Source organism: Acanthaster planci, linkage group LG11 (assembly GCF_054643075.1).
Source record: "Acanthaster planci isolate LZ-2023a linkage group LG11, COTS_SCS, whole genome shotgun sequence".
NCBI classification, from domain to species: domain Eukaryota; kingdom Metazoa; phylum Echinodermata; class Asteroidea; order Valvatida; family Acanthasteridae; genus Acanthaster; species Acanthaster planci.
The window spans coordinates 222,527-240,810 of NC_141787.1; the positions used below are offsets into that span (position 1 = coordinate 222,527).

The 18,284-nt window shown below is 39.3% G+C and overlaps 1 protein-coding gene across 13 annotated transcripts in view; it reads left to right on the forward strand.

Moving 5' to 3' along the window:
* Positions 1-388: 388 nt before the first annotated feature.
* LOC110988493 (uncharacterized) overlaps positions 389-18,284 on the forward strand; it is a 43,252-nt gene continuing 25,356 nt past the window's right edge. For 8 of the 13 annotated variants that reach the window (XM_087143465.1, XM_087143466.1, XM_087143468.1 and 5 more), the window contains exons 1-3: positions 389-624; positions 16,697-16,831; positions 17,433-17,630. In XM_087143465.1, the coding sequence (XP_086999591.1) occupies positions 531-624; positions 16,697-16,831; positions 17,433-17,630 (427 nt within the window). In that variant the 5' untranslated portion in view covers positions 389-530. Of the gene's footprint in view, positions 625-14,050; positions 14,136-16,696; positions 16,832-17,432; positions 17,631-18,284 lie in introns of those variants that run through there. The other 5 variants (XM_087143473.1, XM_087143476.1, XM_087143472.1 and 2 more) reach the window with 5 other exon arrangements.

The following is an 18,284-nucleotide window of genomic DNA, read 5'->3' on the forward strand; positions in this document are numbered from 1 at the left end:
TCTAGTTTTGTGCACTATGGGGAAAAAGCTTTGAAATTTTAGACGTTCGATAAAAACTCTAAAAGATAGCGCCACTACGGAACATTGATACTGTCTTAAGATTTCTAAAGACAGTCTGCAGGATTTCAGTTTTCAACGTGATTTGTACTCCGTGAACGGGGCACAAATCAAAACCCCGGTTTTGTATTCATTTATGTATGCTTGTATAACGTGCGCTTAGGCATGGCGCTAGAGAAATGGGGGGGGGGGCAAAACATACAATGTTACTAGAACATCACGATTATTGGCTTACGCGGTTATTCAGCGGGCATAAATCACGCGGTCGGGAAGTAACCAATCACACGATCGAACCGGCCAGCAAGGAACGGGGCCCTGCGTATATAAGGACGTTAATTCGGCAAAGTGCGCAGCACTCAGAAAACGTTATTCCATGCTCAGAAGGTTGAACATTTCTGACTGGGACATTTCAAGCGTAGACGGATAAAGTAAGATTTTGAAACTGAAGGACTGCCACTTGCTGGTCAGGCAAGATGCCCATTAGACGCCGGAAAACGCAACGGGCTATAACTTTTGCCCTTGTGGTGCTGTGTGCTGTGTTCATTCGACCAGTTCATGGAATGAGCGGTAACTTTTAAACAATTTTTCCCTCTTCCTGAGAAACTTTTACTTCTGGAAATAACACTTAAAGAAAAAAAAGTAGGGATTTTTCAGACGCAGCCATTTTGATAGTTTTCCTGATCTTTAACCTGAAGTTTTTTGTGCTGCCGTAAACATCAATTAGTTAACCGTTCGGTTATAATTGATTGTTAGTCTTTTATTAAAAGAATTGATTCAGAGTTTGTTTTAGTGCACGCTAAAAATTATTTGCTCGTTGATGTGTAAACAAAATCTAAATACTTTCAAAGTCCAATAGAATCATTAGCAGATAATTTTGTCCGCAGATATTTCCGTTTTTGATTATGGTTTATTGGCAGTAATCGCAGTCCTATAAACTCAGTCATTACCTTGCATTCTGAAAGAGTTCATCGCAATCGTTATTAGGGTTTGTAGTGTTTTCATCCTGTGTAAGCGGATTCGTATCGTACACTTAAATAATTTGGAATACAATTGTTTTCTCCTCTAATTGTAGGGGATTTTCCTTTTTCTGTTGGTTTTCCTAGCTATTTTAAACATTTCTCGGATGAATAAATTTTGTCACATTCATACATTTGAAAGTTTTCTCTGTAATTAAAACCGTGAGCACGCTGTCGGCAAGGAGTATTCAATTTCCTCTTGTTTAGCCTACCCCAAACATACTTAGTATTCACCTTTTGACACTCACTTATGTTCAGTTTCGTAAAAATTTGGTGTTATGTCATCAGGAGAAGGCGCAAAGGTCGGACAAAGGTTGAAAAGTGAGCATCTGTTTATTTGTACTTTCAAACTTGCTGAAAAGGGGGAATGAACGTTAGTGTGAAATTGATATCTTTTCTGCATGCTTTTTGGCTTCTCTGACAACAGAAAAGCAGATTTTACTTTTCCCCCTCGCAGTGGAGGATAAAACAACAATCTTCCCCTTTGCTACCACACCCAAAAAAGCTGGTTTCACATTTTGAACATTTTTGTTATTTGTCTTCAATCCGAGTAATAATAATAATGAATATTTATAGAGCGCCAGTGTCCGCCGCGAGCGGTGCTCAGGGCGCTAACAAGCAAAGATATCCAATAATGATAAGTTGAGGAATATTAACCAAACGCCTGTCTATGCAAATATGGTTTTAATCTGTCCTTTAGACTGCAATACTGTAGTCTAAAAGTAGTAATCTGCTTTCTGCTACGAGAGACGCAGACTTTCGGCAAAGTACCGTAGTCTGCCCCTTTGTCAGACCGAGAGCATTTTCGTCCCAGTGCTGAAAGTGGTCGTCTACTTTTTCAACCTTTCTCGCTCGACCATGGAATGAAGACTTTGAAATGCCGTCATTAGCGCGTTGATGGGATTTGCGGGGGTGTTTCATTCAATAGGGGGGAGGAGAATCAGGTTAGGATTTTTTCAATTAATTTGTGGACGTCCGTTTTAGCTCAGTTTGCGGAATGTGAATATAAATAGAAAAAAATTGAGACATTGATGGACTTTATCTTAGGCGAACTTGCTACTCTCTTTAAGAGAAACTTCACTCTCAAAAGAGTGAAAACCTACTCTGAACCCTCAAAGAGCTGGGTTATTTTGGTCCATGTCACACCAGGGGGTGGGTCCCACCTCCCAAGAACTCAGCTGTACTATTCTCGATTTATTTGATACTTGGCAAGCATGTAAAAACATTTGTTTATCATTACAAGTGTGAAGTTTACACCCAATCAAACTATATCGTTTTGTTGTCATTTGAAGTTAAAGGCTACATGCGTGCGAGCCCTCGTGCACTGAGTAATGAAGTTGAATTATACATTTTTAGCCGATCTGTCTCGAAAAAAAAGCGCCCTGCGCAAGAATAGTGTGCTCGATTTTCACAAAACTGGTGTCAAAATGACTGTAAAGAGTTGATCTAAATACTCCTTAGGGCTCAGCTGCTGAAGAAAAATGTGCGGCGGCGATATCGAAACACTTTTGCATTCCTCCCTGGGCTCTTTTATGATTAAGAGTTCAAAAACACCCTGAAAGAGTGAAAATCACTCTAAAAGAGGAGCTATATAAATTACAACTCCTTTTCGGGTTGTCCTTTAAAATGCCTCTCTTGTAGAATGAGTTTCTTAGTGGAGCGGAGAGTTCATTCTTCTGCAATGGATTTCACTCTTTGTAGAATTTTTTTTTTCTTTTTAGGGTGGATTTTACCCTTTTCGAGAAGTTGCTCCCCTTAAGAATAATTGTCACTCTTTTAAGTGTGGTTGTACCCTTGTAGAATGTTTTTACAATTTAGAGTGATTTTCACTTTTTGGAGTGGTTTTATTTAAGGGACGCACTCTTCTAGAGAGTGAGTTTTACACTCTTTAGCATGAAGAGAATAGATGAAATTTATTAATTTTGGGATGGTTATCTTTTTTGCTTAATAAAGAAATTGCCCTGTCCAAAGACCTAAGCTTTCGTCTTCCTGTCTGAAATTTAATTAAAAAAATAGCATCGCCGAAAACATACATTTAATTGTATGACTTTACCAGGACTTAGGGAAACACAATTTTTTAGGAATAATTTCAGCCTTCTCCAGTTCAACTGAATCCAACCGACCTTTCCAAAAACATAACAAAACTAATTCATCTGACAGAAACTTTGTTTGTACATGTTTTGCTGGGCACTATAGTCACACTACCGCCGAACCACAAGAAATTTCGACAAGACGGATCCTCAAAGTCGGCATAAACTGAAGAGAGGTTGAATACACGTGTAACCGTCAACTTTTGGAGGACACTTTGGCAGCAGACAACTTTTGATAACGTCAATGATGTGCTCAGATTTTGACATCGCAGAAAAAGCACATTTCCAGCTTCAGTTGCAGTTTTCGTGACGAAAACGCTCTTTCTCTAGCTCGAAGTAGAAAAAATGAATTTGTTCAAACTATTCAATCAACTTTTATATAATATAATAGTAGTAAGAATGAGGGAGAGAATTTGTTCATCGATTGTATAATAGCAAGTGAATTCTGCCTTTATACCGGCAAAAAAGCCAGAAAGTACAAAACTCTATCTTGGCAAAAGTTAATCTGCCTGTCTCCTGGCATCAAACTACCACACTGCGTTTTACATAACCGCCGATCTGCTTTTTCTTCTTGTCGTTGTTTTTTTCCCGTCGTCGGTGTTTTTGTTGGGGTTTTGATAGGAGAAAAGTAGATGTTCACTTTTGAATTTAAAGTTCTCTGCGACAAGCAGTTTGTAGGAGCTTCGTTTGTATGACTGGTCGTTCAGCCTACCAACCGAACAGCCAGCTCAGCTTGGCTGGTACATTGGGTGTACCCACGGTAATCAAACAGCCCTACATAACCAATGGAGTGAACGAGTTAATGGGAGAGAGTGAAGTCACACGAGTGGAGGCCTCCCCAGTCTCAGACAGCAGTCGCTCACTCCTGCCGCTAGCGCTCAGAGAACAAGTAGACAGCCTTGGTCATTTGGTTATCTTCCATTGGAACATCAGGGGAACTCATTTTTCCTTTAGTAGGACATGATTTTTATTACAGCATTGCAGATTTACAAATTTTATGCAGTGTTTTCCATCGGCAAGTGACAAGTTCAAATGGATTTTAGTTTGTATTATCGTTCGATCATTTCACACGTGGATATTGTTGCTTGCGGAAACTTTGTTGATGTTGACCTAATCGACAAACATGATTATGTATACACGCATCCCAACGTATTGTAACCGAAATAATGTTCCGAGTTGAGTAATCAGCATTTTCTTCAGGATTCTTGAAAAAAATGTCAGGCGACAAATCAAGAGGGGACCCAACTTAGACTAGTGTAAAGAACACGTCTGTTTCTTCTCAGTTCTTCTGAAAAAGTGTATGAACAGGGATAATTGTCTCCCTGAAATTTGTTTCTGTAAATGTAACAAAATAATAGCAGTATACGTCAACTACAATCTACAGATCACGAGTCGTCCTGTAAAATTTGGGTCAAAACTTAAAATTAAAGTGTGACACTGGAGTAGATTTGTTCAAAGTACAGACTGAGTTGACAAAACATTACATTAGATTCAAAAATACTTCAGATAGTTTAGCCATTCCTATTGGTCAACATTCCGTCACGTGGTCGGCTTTAAACTCTGGCTAGCTGTGCGCCACCCCATGCACGCAGGAAGCTCTACACGTGCGCAATTCTTCATAAGGAGATTTTTCAATGCACATGAGAGGAGATGTTTTACTAACAAAGGGTACATTCTAAAAACTCCCGGGGTCATATTGAGCCAGAATTGGGTCCCATTTTGGCACGACCCTTTTCTGGGTGAAATTATGACCCGGAAAAGGTCCAATATGACCCGAAAAAGAGGTCACATTTTGACCCAGAAAGGGTTCACGCCGAATGGGACCCAAATCTGGGTCAATCCGACCCGGGAGTTTTTAAAGTGTAGAATTGTTGAAAAAATCGTTCAAATTTAAACTTGTTTGGACCCCAAAGGTACGTGGCTCGGGCAAAGTTGCGTCCATTCTCCTTTGCCGGTATTAACCCTTTAAGATCCGGGGGTCGAATTCGACCCCCCCTACATTTTCTCCGATATTGCCGCAGTGCTTTTTTTAAGGAGCTGAGCCCTTTAGTATGGAATTCCATATCTGCCGTCGTGCGTCGCCCGTCGTGCGTCGTCCGTCGTGCGTCGCCCGTCGTGCGTCGCCCGTCGTGCGTCGCCCGTCGTGCGTCGCCCGTCGTTTTTTTTTCACGATTGCGCAGTGGTATTTTTAACTTTGACCCTTGATCGTTTCACATGTATATGTCCTTGTTCGATCGATCCACCATGCCTGACTCTCACTTTAGCAATAGAACTAGAAGATGTACATGTATTCGTTTTTGCAGTTGCGCCAAACTCCAATTGAAAGAAGAAATAATATCCTGACATCGGTTAAGTAACGTGTATATGAAAAAATACCATTTTGATTACATAAATAAATTAACAAAATAGACTTTTGTTAGGGTAGATTGTTTTTCTTGATAACTTAGTTACTCTAGACATAACTTTACTCGTTAACAGCCTGACTTTACGTCTATAGCCTATGTGATATTTCTGTCTGTCCCTGCACGATATCCCACAGAACGGAATGTAAATAATAGATTATTTACAATGTTTGATTCCCAATAGTTTTCATAAGAGACGAACTGATTCAACATTATTTTGAGGGCGGGTATACCTATGATGAAATCTGCTGTATACTCCAAATTAGACATGACTTTATTTGCGGGTTGGCTCACAGAAGTCTTTTAAACAGTAACGTTACTTGTTAGCCCCATAAATAATGCTGATGTGCTGGACAACCTGTTCTCATTGGTTTATCCACCATGGCATACCACCCACAAAAACCAACACGTCATATTTTCTGAAACTTAAACCAAGTGGTAATTGCCCCTTAACAATACATTTAATGAACAGTTTGTTATCCACAGCACGTCTAGTATTTCTGGATTTCAAGGTGAAATTGAGAGGACAAGATAGAATATCTGTATCGGTTGGCAGATTTCTTCCTGGAATTTGATGAAAATAAGTCCGCACATTTTTACAGCATGCAAATTAGAATAACACTGTGGATAAGTTGGCCGGAACATTTTTGCTGAAAATGTTTTTCCCAAAAAAACACTTGGTTGAATTCTCAGAGAGGCGATATTTTCTTGTCAAGGGGCAGGGGTAGTCTAGCATTATTGGAATTAATTATGTGACTAGTATATGCTTTTCAGGTGGGATTTGTACTTGCCTTATTCGAAAAAGATCTTTAGAAGTGAATGGAATCATCACCTTGTCATTTGTTAAATAACGACTTTTGCATGTCCTATGCAACCCATTTGATGGGCGACGCACGACGGACGACGGGCGACGCACGACGGACGACGCACGACGGAAAATGGCATGTTTGGAACTGGTAAATGGCAGAATTAGGACACAATAAAAAGCAAAATGCGACGGACGACGGGCGACGGGCGACGGGCGACGGCAGATATGGAATTCCATATACTTTGGAGTTTTAGAGTAACTCGTTGTGGTCATTCAAGAAAGCCCAATCGTGCCACAGAAAGAAAAACATCAGTGGTCAACTAATTCGTAATAACGAATCAGTTTTCCACTGATGTTTTTGTCTTTAGCACGATTGGGCTTTTGTAGTCATTTCCCAACCCATTTGTGAAAATCGAGCATCGAGGATTCTTTTTTCTCTCGAAAAAAATGTATAATTTTTCCACTGCGAAGTGCAAAGCACGTGGGTTGGTACACATCCTTGAATTTCAACTCCCTGACCACAACAACAAACCCTATGTTTGGAGGCCCGTAGGCTGGGGGTTGGGGCTTCGAAACAAACCACCCGCTCGCTTTTGAGTTCCGCTAGTTGGTCTTTTTTTTTTTTTTTTTAAATACATAGGCCTATTTTTAATATACCGTAATTTTCGGAATACAAGCCACGGCTTACACGTTGATTCTCACGCTAAAAAGATGTCCCGGGGCTTATACTCTGGGCGGCTTATAGCCTACGGCAAAATTTGAAGAATGAAATCAGTCAGTAGCCACCTTGCTGCAGTGTGTCTCAGCTCAGTGCAGCCTACACCGGACCGTCGCCGCCACCAAGCCACGCGCGCAAGCGGCACAGCGCTCTGCAGGTGCGAAGGCAACGCGGTCATGTTTTCGTTGGTTGCCGTTTACATTGTCTCTACTTACGTGTTGGAAATGAAGGAAACCAGTCAAGAGAGAATGAATAGACTTATAAATGTGCCGTAAGTATCGTTCACCTCACAAATCGTGTGGTGGGTCTGTTCGTTTTTGTCTTTTACGGTTGTGTTATCCATGTTGTTTGTTATTTCACTGGTTATGTCCAGTAAATTGTTAAAAAGAAAGAGGAACTGCCGCATGGTCCACCAACCAGCAATGACACTAATCCAGCCCGCCTAAATAGGTAATTTCGAGGACTTGAGAAAGTTTGGGTTTAATGACACACTCGTTTGCGCGCTGCTTTACGTTGCACTTGGAGATTCCGTACACCCAAAAGTGGCGTGGACCCTAACGTTGGGCTTGTCGAATTTCGCTTCTAACGATTGTGTATGGAGCAATATTTTACCTCCAGTCCCCCGAAAGGTGGAATTTAATCAAACTTAGAATGTTCTGATCCATTAACGTCGATTCATATATCCCCTACAAAGTAACGAGGAAATTTTATTTTGACCCGATTTCTTTCCGAAGTGCAAAATGAACTTTTTAAAGTTTTAAATGCCCCCCAACTATATACTTTTTCAATTTTTAGTTAGGTAAGTAAGTGGAGGTAACAATTATGCTATTTACTAGAATTTATCAATTTTTTAGAACTTCTAAAATTTTTGTTGAATTTTTAAGAGATATTTTAATAATAATGTTCATATCATTCGCTCGTCAGCCAGCGCCCGAGTCAGGGCGCTGGCTGACGAGCAAATTCATGCCAGGCCGATTTATGACACGTATTGAAAACTGAAGTCTACAAGTCTTACATCCATCATTCGGTTCGCGACAAGTTAAGATGCAACTTGATTAAAAGCACATTATGGTAGGCCTTCGTATAAAAATATGTATTCATATGCCAAAAGTTCCACTTTGCGGTTTGACGACCCACCCCCATGCTCTAGTCAGGCAACAGGCCTGGTTTGATTGTGTCAGCCGTCATATTTGTCATGATAAGAAGTGTTTTTATATATATGTCAAGTTTGAAATATTTTTTAGAATGGCACAGCCGAGTTATGAAGTTATCTTTTTATTAGTCATAATAATATTGATGTGCTTGCAGACTTTGCCAATTAAGAACTCCTTAAAATCCCTGATTGTTTCAAAGCTAATAAGGTATCCCTCAATATTAAGAAAACTATTATGTATGCTGTTCAGTAACAAACCATGCTCCAGTTTTCCAAATATCTATACTGATAATGTAAAAAAAAAATTATTCTAATGAGATGAAATTCTTGGGAGAGTACACAGATTCTAATCTTTCTTGGAAAACTCATACCAATCAATAATGTTTGTACTTTTATTCAAGAATTATTGGTATCATTAGTAAGCTCAAAGCCTTCTTCCAACAGAAAGTCCTCTTCATGTTGTATAAGTCATTAATATTGCCATATTTAAACCATGGGATTCTGGCGTAGGGAAATTGTGCTGTTAAGCATATTAGCAGAATTCACAACTTACAAAACGAGCTCTAAGCTAGAGTAATTTATTCTGTTAATGTGTCAGAACATACCAGTTCTCTATTTTACAAACACTTTTAAAACTCTTAAGGTCAGTGACATTTATTGTCTTCAATTTTCATGCACTGTTTAAATACCGGTAACAAATACACAAGTGCTTTGTAGAAATGAAACTATTCACCATTATTTTACTAAACAGTCTTGAGAATTTCACTCTTCATTTGCAAGAACGACCATTTTCCAAAAGACAATTCGTCATGAAGGTCCAAAGTACTGGAACTCCCTACATAATTCTCTCACTACCATTTGTAGTCTCCCCTTATTTAAATCCAAACCTCGCAATTATCTTTTGTCCAATTACTTGAATTCTGAATAATGCAGAGGGCTAATGTAAACATGTACATGTGCCAACGATTTTTAATATTCTTCCACCTCTTTGATTGAAGTCTGGTATTGTCGATTGTTTTATAGTCTTGTTTAATGTTTCTTTAATGTATTGATACCTCCTGGAACTGTTTTTCCAGCTGAGGTTCAAACTTGTCGATTGTCTTAAAGTCTTGTTAATGATTCGTTTAAGTGTGTTAAGTGCTTAAGTTAACTTTTTTCAGTTAAGGTTCAAAGTTAACTTTTAGTTTACAATAGGAGGATCCGTACTCGAAAAGCATTGTTTTTTGGGGGGGATCTCCGTCCACATCATTATGAATAACTCCGGAATATAATTATATGTATTGAAAATTTGTCAAGTGATGTGGGAAAATAATAAAGAGTGAATGAATAAATGAATGAATGAATGGGGCGAAATTCACCCCCCCCCCGCAATGAGATGGGTCAAAATAACCCGGGTCTTTGAGGGTTTTTAACGAACGAATGTAATCTCTTTTTAAAGGGCGCTTAAACAACTTCTACTATTCATACAGGAATTTGAAAAATTGTTGTCAAATCACGTGTAGCCTAGGTTTCAAAAATAAGTGAAAAACCTGGGAACCCTGTGCCATTATGGATGTCGCCACATATGTCATGTAGACCCTGAGGTGATTTTGTTTACTTGAGCATAATGCTTTTTGGGCGTATCTCGAATAAACTTCGAACTGCATTGAAATGTTCACAAAGAGCTGAAGCCGGGAATTTTTTTTCATTGAAAAAAGTTTACCTGTTCATTCGTTGAGGCACGCAGGCCAACGCACAAAGGAAATAAAAAACAACATGTTTCTCGTCCCCGCCTACTACCTTTTTGGAGGCCACCTGGATTTTTAAATTTTTTTTTTATTTTTTTAAAAATACGGTTAAAAACCACCAAAAGTCCACAAACTCATCGGAAAATAAATACATATATTTGCAGAATAGGTGAGTCGAAGTTTTCAGTATAAACTCTGTCGATCACTTTGTACACCACTTAAATCGACTCTCGGTCGCAAAACATGTCTTTTGGTGGTTAATGTAAATGTATCTAAAAACTGTTCATTATAGACCAATACAACACTAAACGACACTAAATATGTTCAGCACTTTTGTCCAACTTGTCTTTCATTAGAAGAAACACTAACGGCTGCAGGAAGTTTTAAAATGACGGCCATCTTTACAAAAATATAAAGTCTCCCTTCCTCCTTTTTTTCAAAAATCCGCACGAGAACCATGTTTTTTTTATATTCCGCCTAAGTGCTGGTCGAACGTCTAATACGCACGCACTAAAGAAGTTTTTTGTGTTCGTCTAGGCCTCAAGTATGAGGGCTCTGATGCATGTGTTTTGACATGTATTACATGTATCACACGACAGGAAATAGTGGTTAACTTGCACCACATTGATACAAGCTATGCTACAGTCTGAAGGCTTTATTAAAAGTATTAATGATTCACTCATCAAATTTGATACAAAACTACACAATACACTAATCTTAATACATTGAAGACTGAAGTTTCACACACTTTTACAAGCCTCCTCTTATAGCCTCGGCGTTCAATTGGCAGTTGTAGGCGCACATTGACTTGTTGGGGGCACAGTCCTCTCAAATCCTCCTTTATTGACTTCAGTATTATTTTCCAAATTTCACAAACATGTACACCTAAAGAAAATATAAAAATTCGTGTGTTGTTTTGAAAGGTGATTTAAAGTTTTTACTCGTTTGTTGACTATTCTCAAAGTGCACATAATCTTTCACCACTTGAGCCTTTATTCTTCATGAATTGAGTGTGACGCTGGTGGCAGACTTTGACAATGGATTTCTGGGCGTATCTGGGTTACCTTCCCGGTAACCCCATAAAAATTCCTCCACTTGCTGACAATGCTTATCTTCACATTTTCGCAAAAGCACCGTGCTCCGCTTGACGTGATCAGCAATAGTCTATAGTGAAGCTATCTACAGAATCACTGTGCGGCACGCATACCACTCCCGAGAGCTCTCAGGATTCGCAAATGTGTTGGCCGAAAGCTCCTGCGTGCTCGCTTCGACTGAAGGCTATTCAGCAAAAATACGATATTTTTTCCACGAACTAAAACCTGGGCAAAACAAAAAATGAAGCAAAACACCTTCCAGTCAATGTGCCATTATCCACATCATGGAATTATATGAACGTGCTCATACACAAGAAAAAAGAGTAACCGGATCCGGTTACTTTATTTTCAAATTCGTTTCCCAATACTAACCCCTTGAAATGAAACTTCGTTTTTATGAGTCAAACTGGTTTGGGAGAAATGCTGTTTGGACAGTAATTTGGCACAACACTTCCCAGTTTCTAATGGGATTCACACGTTGAGTGCAGCCTCCGTGTATCGAAGCAAGCATATCCCACAGTGGCGTTTCAAATTCTGTTCTTCTTCTTACGATTCTTCAAAAAATGACTATAAATAGAATTCGCTAAATGTTATTCCTATAATAAATTATTAATTGCCCCACTACCATGGTAAATACTGACGCATAAAGACTTAATTCTGTAAACTAAAGGTTAATTATGCTTTAGTTGGCTCTGGATTATCGATGTTCAATTGAATGTAGACTTAAATGTTGGAAACTCACTTGTTTGAATCCATATTCCTCTTGATTCTAAGGCACAGATGCGGGATATGGATATTTAGAATAGGGTGGTGTTAAAACAATTTTTTTCATGTGTTTTTACATGTGAGGATGTGAAATGAACATGATTCTAAAGTAATTACATATGTCTGCATGTCACTTGTGCTTGCCAATATAGAAGTGCCTTTTAGAAAAACGCTAAAGCTTCCAATATTGGCCAGGTGTTCACACATGAACATTGAAACTATATGGTTTGTGGGTTTTACTTCCCTTAGACATTTGATCTTCTTGCAACTGCAGACTATAATTGTGTGCCTTGAACACCATAATAATTTGAGATAAGCACTCCTCCCTTAAAAAAACCCAATCCTTCAATAAACTCGCATTGTAACCAGTTCCCTATATAGTACATGTATATGTATGGTTTACGATCTGTTTTAGGCCTATAACACATCCACTAGTACAGACTTAAGCAGCTGTTCCACTTCACTTAACAAAATTATCTCGGTTTCTAAATTTGTTATGGAGTCCTTTGTATCATGTTTTTCTCATAAAATGGATACAAAAAAAAAATGATGTCATGCAGAAAACAACCCGGAGAAAACAACTGTCCCAAATAGTTTAGGGAAGGGTTGCAATAAGTTGCACATGTGATTACATTTTCACGATTCTGGGGGAATTTATATTTTAACTGATAAGGCCAACAGCTTTTTTCATCGGAGTTCAATGATAGCCCTGTCTAACATATTTGATGGCTGACGGTACTCGGACATTGCCAAGTATATCTTTATCAAAATATACTTTTCCAGTGACCAGAAATGGCGAAAAGGCCTCAATTCTGCCATGTGAGGACTCCTTAAATAATCATAAAGGAGCTATTTTTCCCAGTGCTGTCATCTGAGTTCCGTTTTCCCAGTTGATTTATTTTGGTGGGTGACATTTATTTAGTTGCAGATTTATTTTATTGCATCGAATTTCATTTCAATATAGTTGATCCATGACAACTATTGAACATAATAATTATGTATTGATTTTTTATGAAAAATTAAGCCCAAACATGTTACCTAATGAAGCATAAACACCTCACACCTGATTAATTCAAGCCCGTCCAAAATTTTATGAAGTTGCTTTTATAACAATTTATCATTTGTTTCAAAAGCATAAAATTTAAGTAAGAAATTACATCTTTTGTCACCAAGGACTTTGTTTTTGTCAAGATAATAGTTTAGTCCTGGTCATCGTACTTTTCAGCCTATTGGCAAAGTGTGTCACGCTCCCAAATTTTCTGCCTGGCGCGTCTGAATTGGTGCACCATTATGCTATCTTGGCTTGTGCAGAGAAAACTACATGAGGTCAGGCCTGAAGGATCATCGTCATACAAGACTAGTTCAGAGAAAAGCAACATAACGTGAAAATGTCATTATATGTATTTGTTGACCATCGGTTCAGCAGAAAGTCTTGAAGTGCTTCATTATACCATCCTCGTGGATACATGATGTACATGTAGCTTAGCCCAGGTTGGACGTAGGTCGAGGCGACATGAAAAATAGTATATCGACGAGAATATAATATCAAATCAGTGCTCTGAAATATATGATTGCCGAGCTTTCGGTAACTGAGTACCTTCTTCAGGGCAAGCAGATTCAGTTGAGCACTGATTTGATATTATATTCTAGTCGATATTCTGACCACGGTGCTACGCAGCCCTTCCAAAAAAAAATGTAGTTCTGTTTTTGTCGGATCGGGGGCTTCAGACTGACCAATTAACCCACTATTGGTTACCCCTAAAATGTTCATATTTTGTTCTGCTTTAAATCTCGGTTTATGAACACAATTTGCGACGCAACCTGCTATTTTACAATCTACCTTGGTTAGCGTGTCTATATGCAGGGTTCTTGTAGTTGTACGGGAAGACGTTCATCAACAATCTGTCGATTTGCAGTGTTTAATTAACGTGTTCAATTTGTTTGTAGAGTTTTATTGGTTAAAGATGTATAAATACACAGTATTGTAGAGATCCGATTTTTGTTAAAATGAAACAGTAACTTATCTTGATAACTGAAGAATAAAAAGAGGATTACATTGAGGGCATGATGACGTGATGAACAGGCGAGAGCGATCATGCTATACTGATCAGGAAAACAGTATGCAGATGAGGTAGTATACTGACGCGCGCACGTGCGGTAAGTAGCGATCACGCACAAACTGATCGTGCTGTTGGTCGCCATTCCTTTTTTTATTCGCAGACTGAATTGGTAACTTTGGCAGTGACGAGTTGGATTTTAGAGCAATGGACAGATCGCTAGACTGTGTCGAAGTTTAAACCTCAAAGTTTTCAAATTCAGGCCCAAGAGATCATGATTGTTCATCGCTGTTTTGACTCTCATATCAGTCTAGTTTATTAAAAAAAAATATTTATCTAGTCATAGCTTTCTGGAAAAGTTCCCCATTTCTAAAAAAATGTATCCGGTATAACTTTTAAAATGGAACAAATCAACAGATATTAGTAAATTGCTAGCAACAGAAATGTGCCAAAGCCTTGAATACCCTCTCCCCTCGACACGGAACTGCCGGGTCCCTTAACTTCTAACGAATTTTGTGAACACCTTTTGTCTGTCTGTTTTAAGTCCACCTGTTGACACATAATACATGCTAAAAAATAGCCAGGATTTGTACAAATCGTGAAGTTTAACTTTCCCGTAGGCCCTACTGGCCGTAGTCAGCTTGCGTGCAGGCCGACTGTCACCAACGCATACGCGCATGCCACAGCCTCGCCCCCGATGAGCGACGGTTTTCGAAGCCAGTGGATTCGTTTAGACTTCAGTTTAGCTGGTTGCAGTCAGAACATGTAGTTTCGATGTGCGTGTACGCGGCTCGGAATCTCGTACGCCGAATTATTGCGCGCGCATACTGTACGAACTGCATTGGCGAACAGCTTAAACTGCCTCCACAACAATGGCAAAAGTTAACGTTACGTCCGACTTTATTTTTCCTGTTTCTGTCTTTGGTAGTGATGTGTCGAATTTCTTTACCCACCATATGTGGAGATAAGGACGCATAGGAGTTACAGGAGTGAAATTCGGTCCTTGGAAAAAGTAGAAGTTTTGCAAATTTTAGTTACAAACCTTTTCGCTCGATGTTTGCACTATTTATACCCTGGACTTCCTCCGTAACAACATAGTACGGTTATGGAGTCCACCTGGGCGAGACGTAGCTCAGCTCAGGTTTGAGCATGGGTTGAGCTAGCCCCACTAGTGTGGCACGGACTCTCACTCCCGATGGATCGGGAGTGAGAGCCCATGCCACACTAGGTTGAGCATCCAAGCTGAAGTATGGAGTTACCATGAATTAACCAAAGGTAATGCCCCCAGAAAGTACCAATTCAATAGGCCCTATACTAGCGTGCCATGTAGGCCTAATGTCCGTGACTGTATTGTCGCAAGGTCCTTTATTTTTTTGTCACCACTTCGCCTACTATGAAAACCTATCAGAGTTGACAATAGGTGGCGAAATTAAGCAAAGCAGGTCAACTCGTACGCCACCCAACTCGTACGACGACCAACTTGTGTGCAGTTTGGTAAAGCCGTACGCGGCCAACTCGTACACCAACCAACTCGTATGACGACCAACTCGTACGCCTAGTATAACTAATGTTATAAGAAACATTCTTAATAATTCCCGTCACTACCTTGACCGATAACGGGGATCCGACTTTCACCCGCACCCAGCAATAGTGTGAACTTGATGGAGATTTGAGTAATTTTAAAGTACGCGCTGCCGAGCTCTTGAGAAGTTCAGTTTCAATTGTAAAATTGGCTGGGTAATGTTGATGGTTGTGTACTTTGTGTTGCATTTTGTGATAAAGAGCAAGCTCCCAGGATGCTACCAAAAATGATGTTGTGTGACCAATGTTACTTTTGACACTAATATGGAAATAATAATTAGAGAAAAAATTGGTTTCTACAGTGAAACATTTACATTTAATCGATTTACATTTAAAGGTAAATTTGGTGAAAACACGGCAGCAAGTGCTTGTACAAGGTTAATGCTCCGACGCATGTATGAACCGCCCGAGTTGGGCGGCGTACAAGTTGGTCAGCGTACGAGTTGACCAGCATGCAAATTAAGTACCTGGTGACTGTACGGTCATGCATGTTACACGGACAAAACAATTTTTTCCTTCTACTTTAATCCCACAATGGAATATCATGCCAAGGATGTGCATATGACCGATCAGTATCAGTAAACAGATGACTAGAGTAGCAGTTCCAAGTAAGAACATTAAGCGCTGTCCAACCAATGGTAACACTAGTCAGTCACTCCACGCATGCCAAGTACACGTAGTAACTGCTGTGTGTCCCCACGCAAACCAAATCCAACACCATATCGATCGCCCTTGGCCATTTGTCCTCAATCCAACAAACTTGAACAAGTTCATACGTATGGCACCAAATCAGCCAAAACTTGCAAACCCTATACAGTTGGGGTTTAATTGAGGTAGTTAGGGTTAAATATGACTTCTATAATATGTTTGCATGGTGGACACGAACAGTCTCCATATGACGAAAAACTTGAGCCTGCTGTTTGAAATACTGAGTTGAAACAACTGGATCTTCTGAGGACCATACAACTCACAAAAGACACTTGCTTCCTTGGTGTGACCAAACATCCTCCACATGGTACTTCAGTTTCCGTTTCCTTTGTTTCTATGTGTGGTATTTCAGTTGTCTCTTTCTGGAAAATTTAATTCCAGTTTTCAGATTTGTTGAAATATGTAAATTGTTTAACACTATATTTCCCTGTGGTCAAATAACAAAGGATGTGTGGATTATACATTTTTATTTGTTTAGCTATTTGTTACTAACTCCGTCAGTATTTTTGCTTTCTTCTAGTGGCATCCACTACAGTGATGAAAGCCGCCACAGGACCATCAACCACCACAAGTACACCGATCATTAAAGTTGTAATTATTCAAAGTACCCAATTAACAATCAGATTTGAGTGTCTGGACAGTCTGGACGCTTTGGGTAAACCTCTGAAAATATAAATTATGCTATTTTTCTCTGCCCAAAGCCCTCCTTTCCCACCCCTTAATTTTTTTTTTGGGGGGGAGTGAAGGGGATATCTCTTGGGTAATTTGATGGTGCTGTGAACATTTCCTCACACTCTTTTTAAAGTCCTTTGGAATTTCCCCCACAAGTATGTGAACCGGACTTGATTATCAGTCTGCTGTGGCACAGGAGATTGTAATCCCCCTCCAGCCTATATCTTCATTTACATCATGCCGGAAATCTGGCATATGAACATAAATATGAGGCCATTATGGTTCACATGGCAACCAAATTAAATAATATACATGTGCTGGTTGTAACTATTGATTTCTTAGTGCAGTGGTTCAGATTTACAATGGACTTGCAGTGGATTTGACCACACTAGTACTGCTCTGCAAATTACTAATTCCTAATGAGGGCCAGAGTCAATAGTAACAGTACATGATTGATAATTTCCATCCCATGATTTGTTCCAGGAACATGTGGATGTAGCAGATCAATTTCTTAAAAGTTTTGAAAGTATCCTGTGCTTTGTATCATGTATGCAGCTTATGTGTAGCTACTTTTCCACCAACAGCTTTGTGCATGTGCGATGGTACCACTGGACTGGCAACAACTACAGGTCCTATGACCAGCACAACACCATTTGATACAAAGACATCAAGCTCTATGGAGACACCAACAGCTACAGATCTAGAGGCATCAACTACAGAGACACCAACTACTGTAACACCAATTTCTTGTTACTGCACAACAGAATTACCTACAAGTGAAGGTACAGTATTTGTCTTTATCCACAATAGAATATTTTGGACATTTAAGACTAAGTTTTAATTATGCATGGAGGTATCCAAGAAGAAGTTGTTTGGTCACCTGTTTGGCTTGTGGACATTGCATACAACTTGTAGTGCAATGACTGTTCCAAAGAAAGGTTGGTATAAGGTAAGAAAAAGCCAGTTAATTTTGTAAGAGGCAAATGGCTCCAGAATTGGGCATCACGTTTCCAAGTGTTTCTTTTTTTTAATCATTTAGCTTGGCATGCATGTTGGAAGGGATACTTCTCTAAAAAAATTAAGATATGCTCAGTTCAGATTTTTGAACTAAATTTCTTTAAATGTGACTCGTTACCATTCCCACGTGCTTGAATTAATCCATTCAAAGTATGCATGTAGGTTAATGTCATTATAACAATACCAAACACCACAGAGACACCAACCAGCACAGTGGAGACAACCACAGTACTACAAAGGTAATAACAGAAAGGGGAGGAGGCATATAGCTAATAGGCATTTTGATAGTGAAATTTCTTCACACTGTTTTCAAAGGGCTGTGGACATTGCCAGGTACATACAGTATCTGTAACTTCACATTATCATGAGTCTGCGATGGCTCAAGAAAGTGTATTCCTCCTTGAACTGTTCTCCTTGTG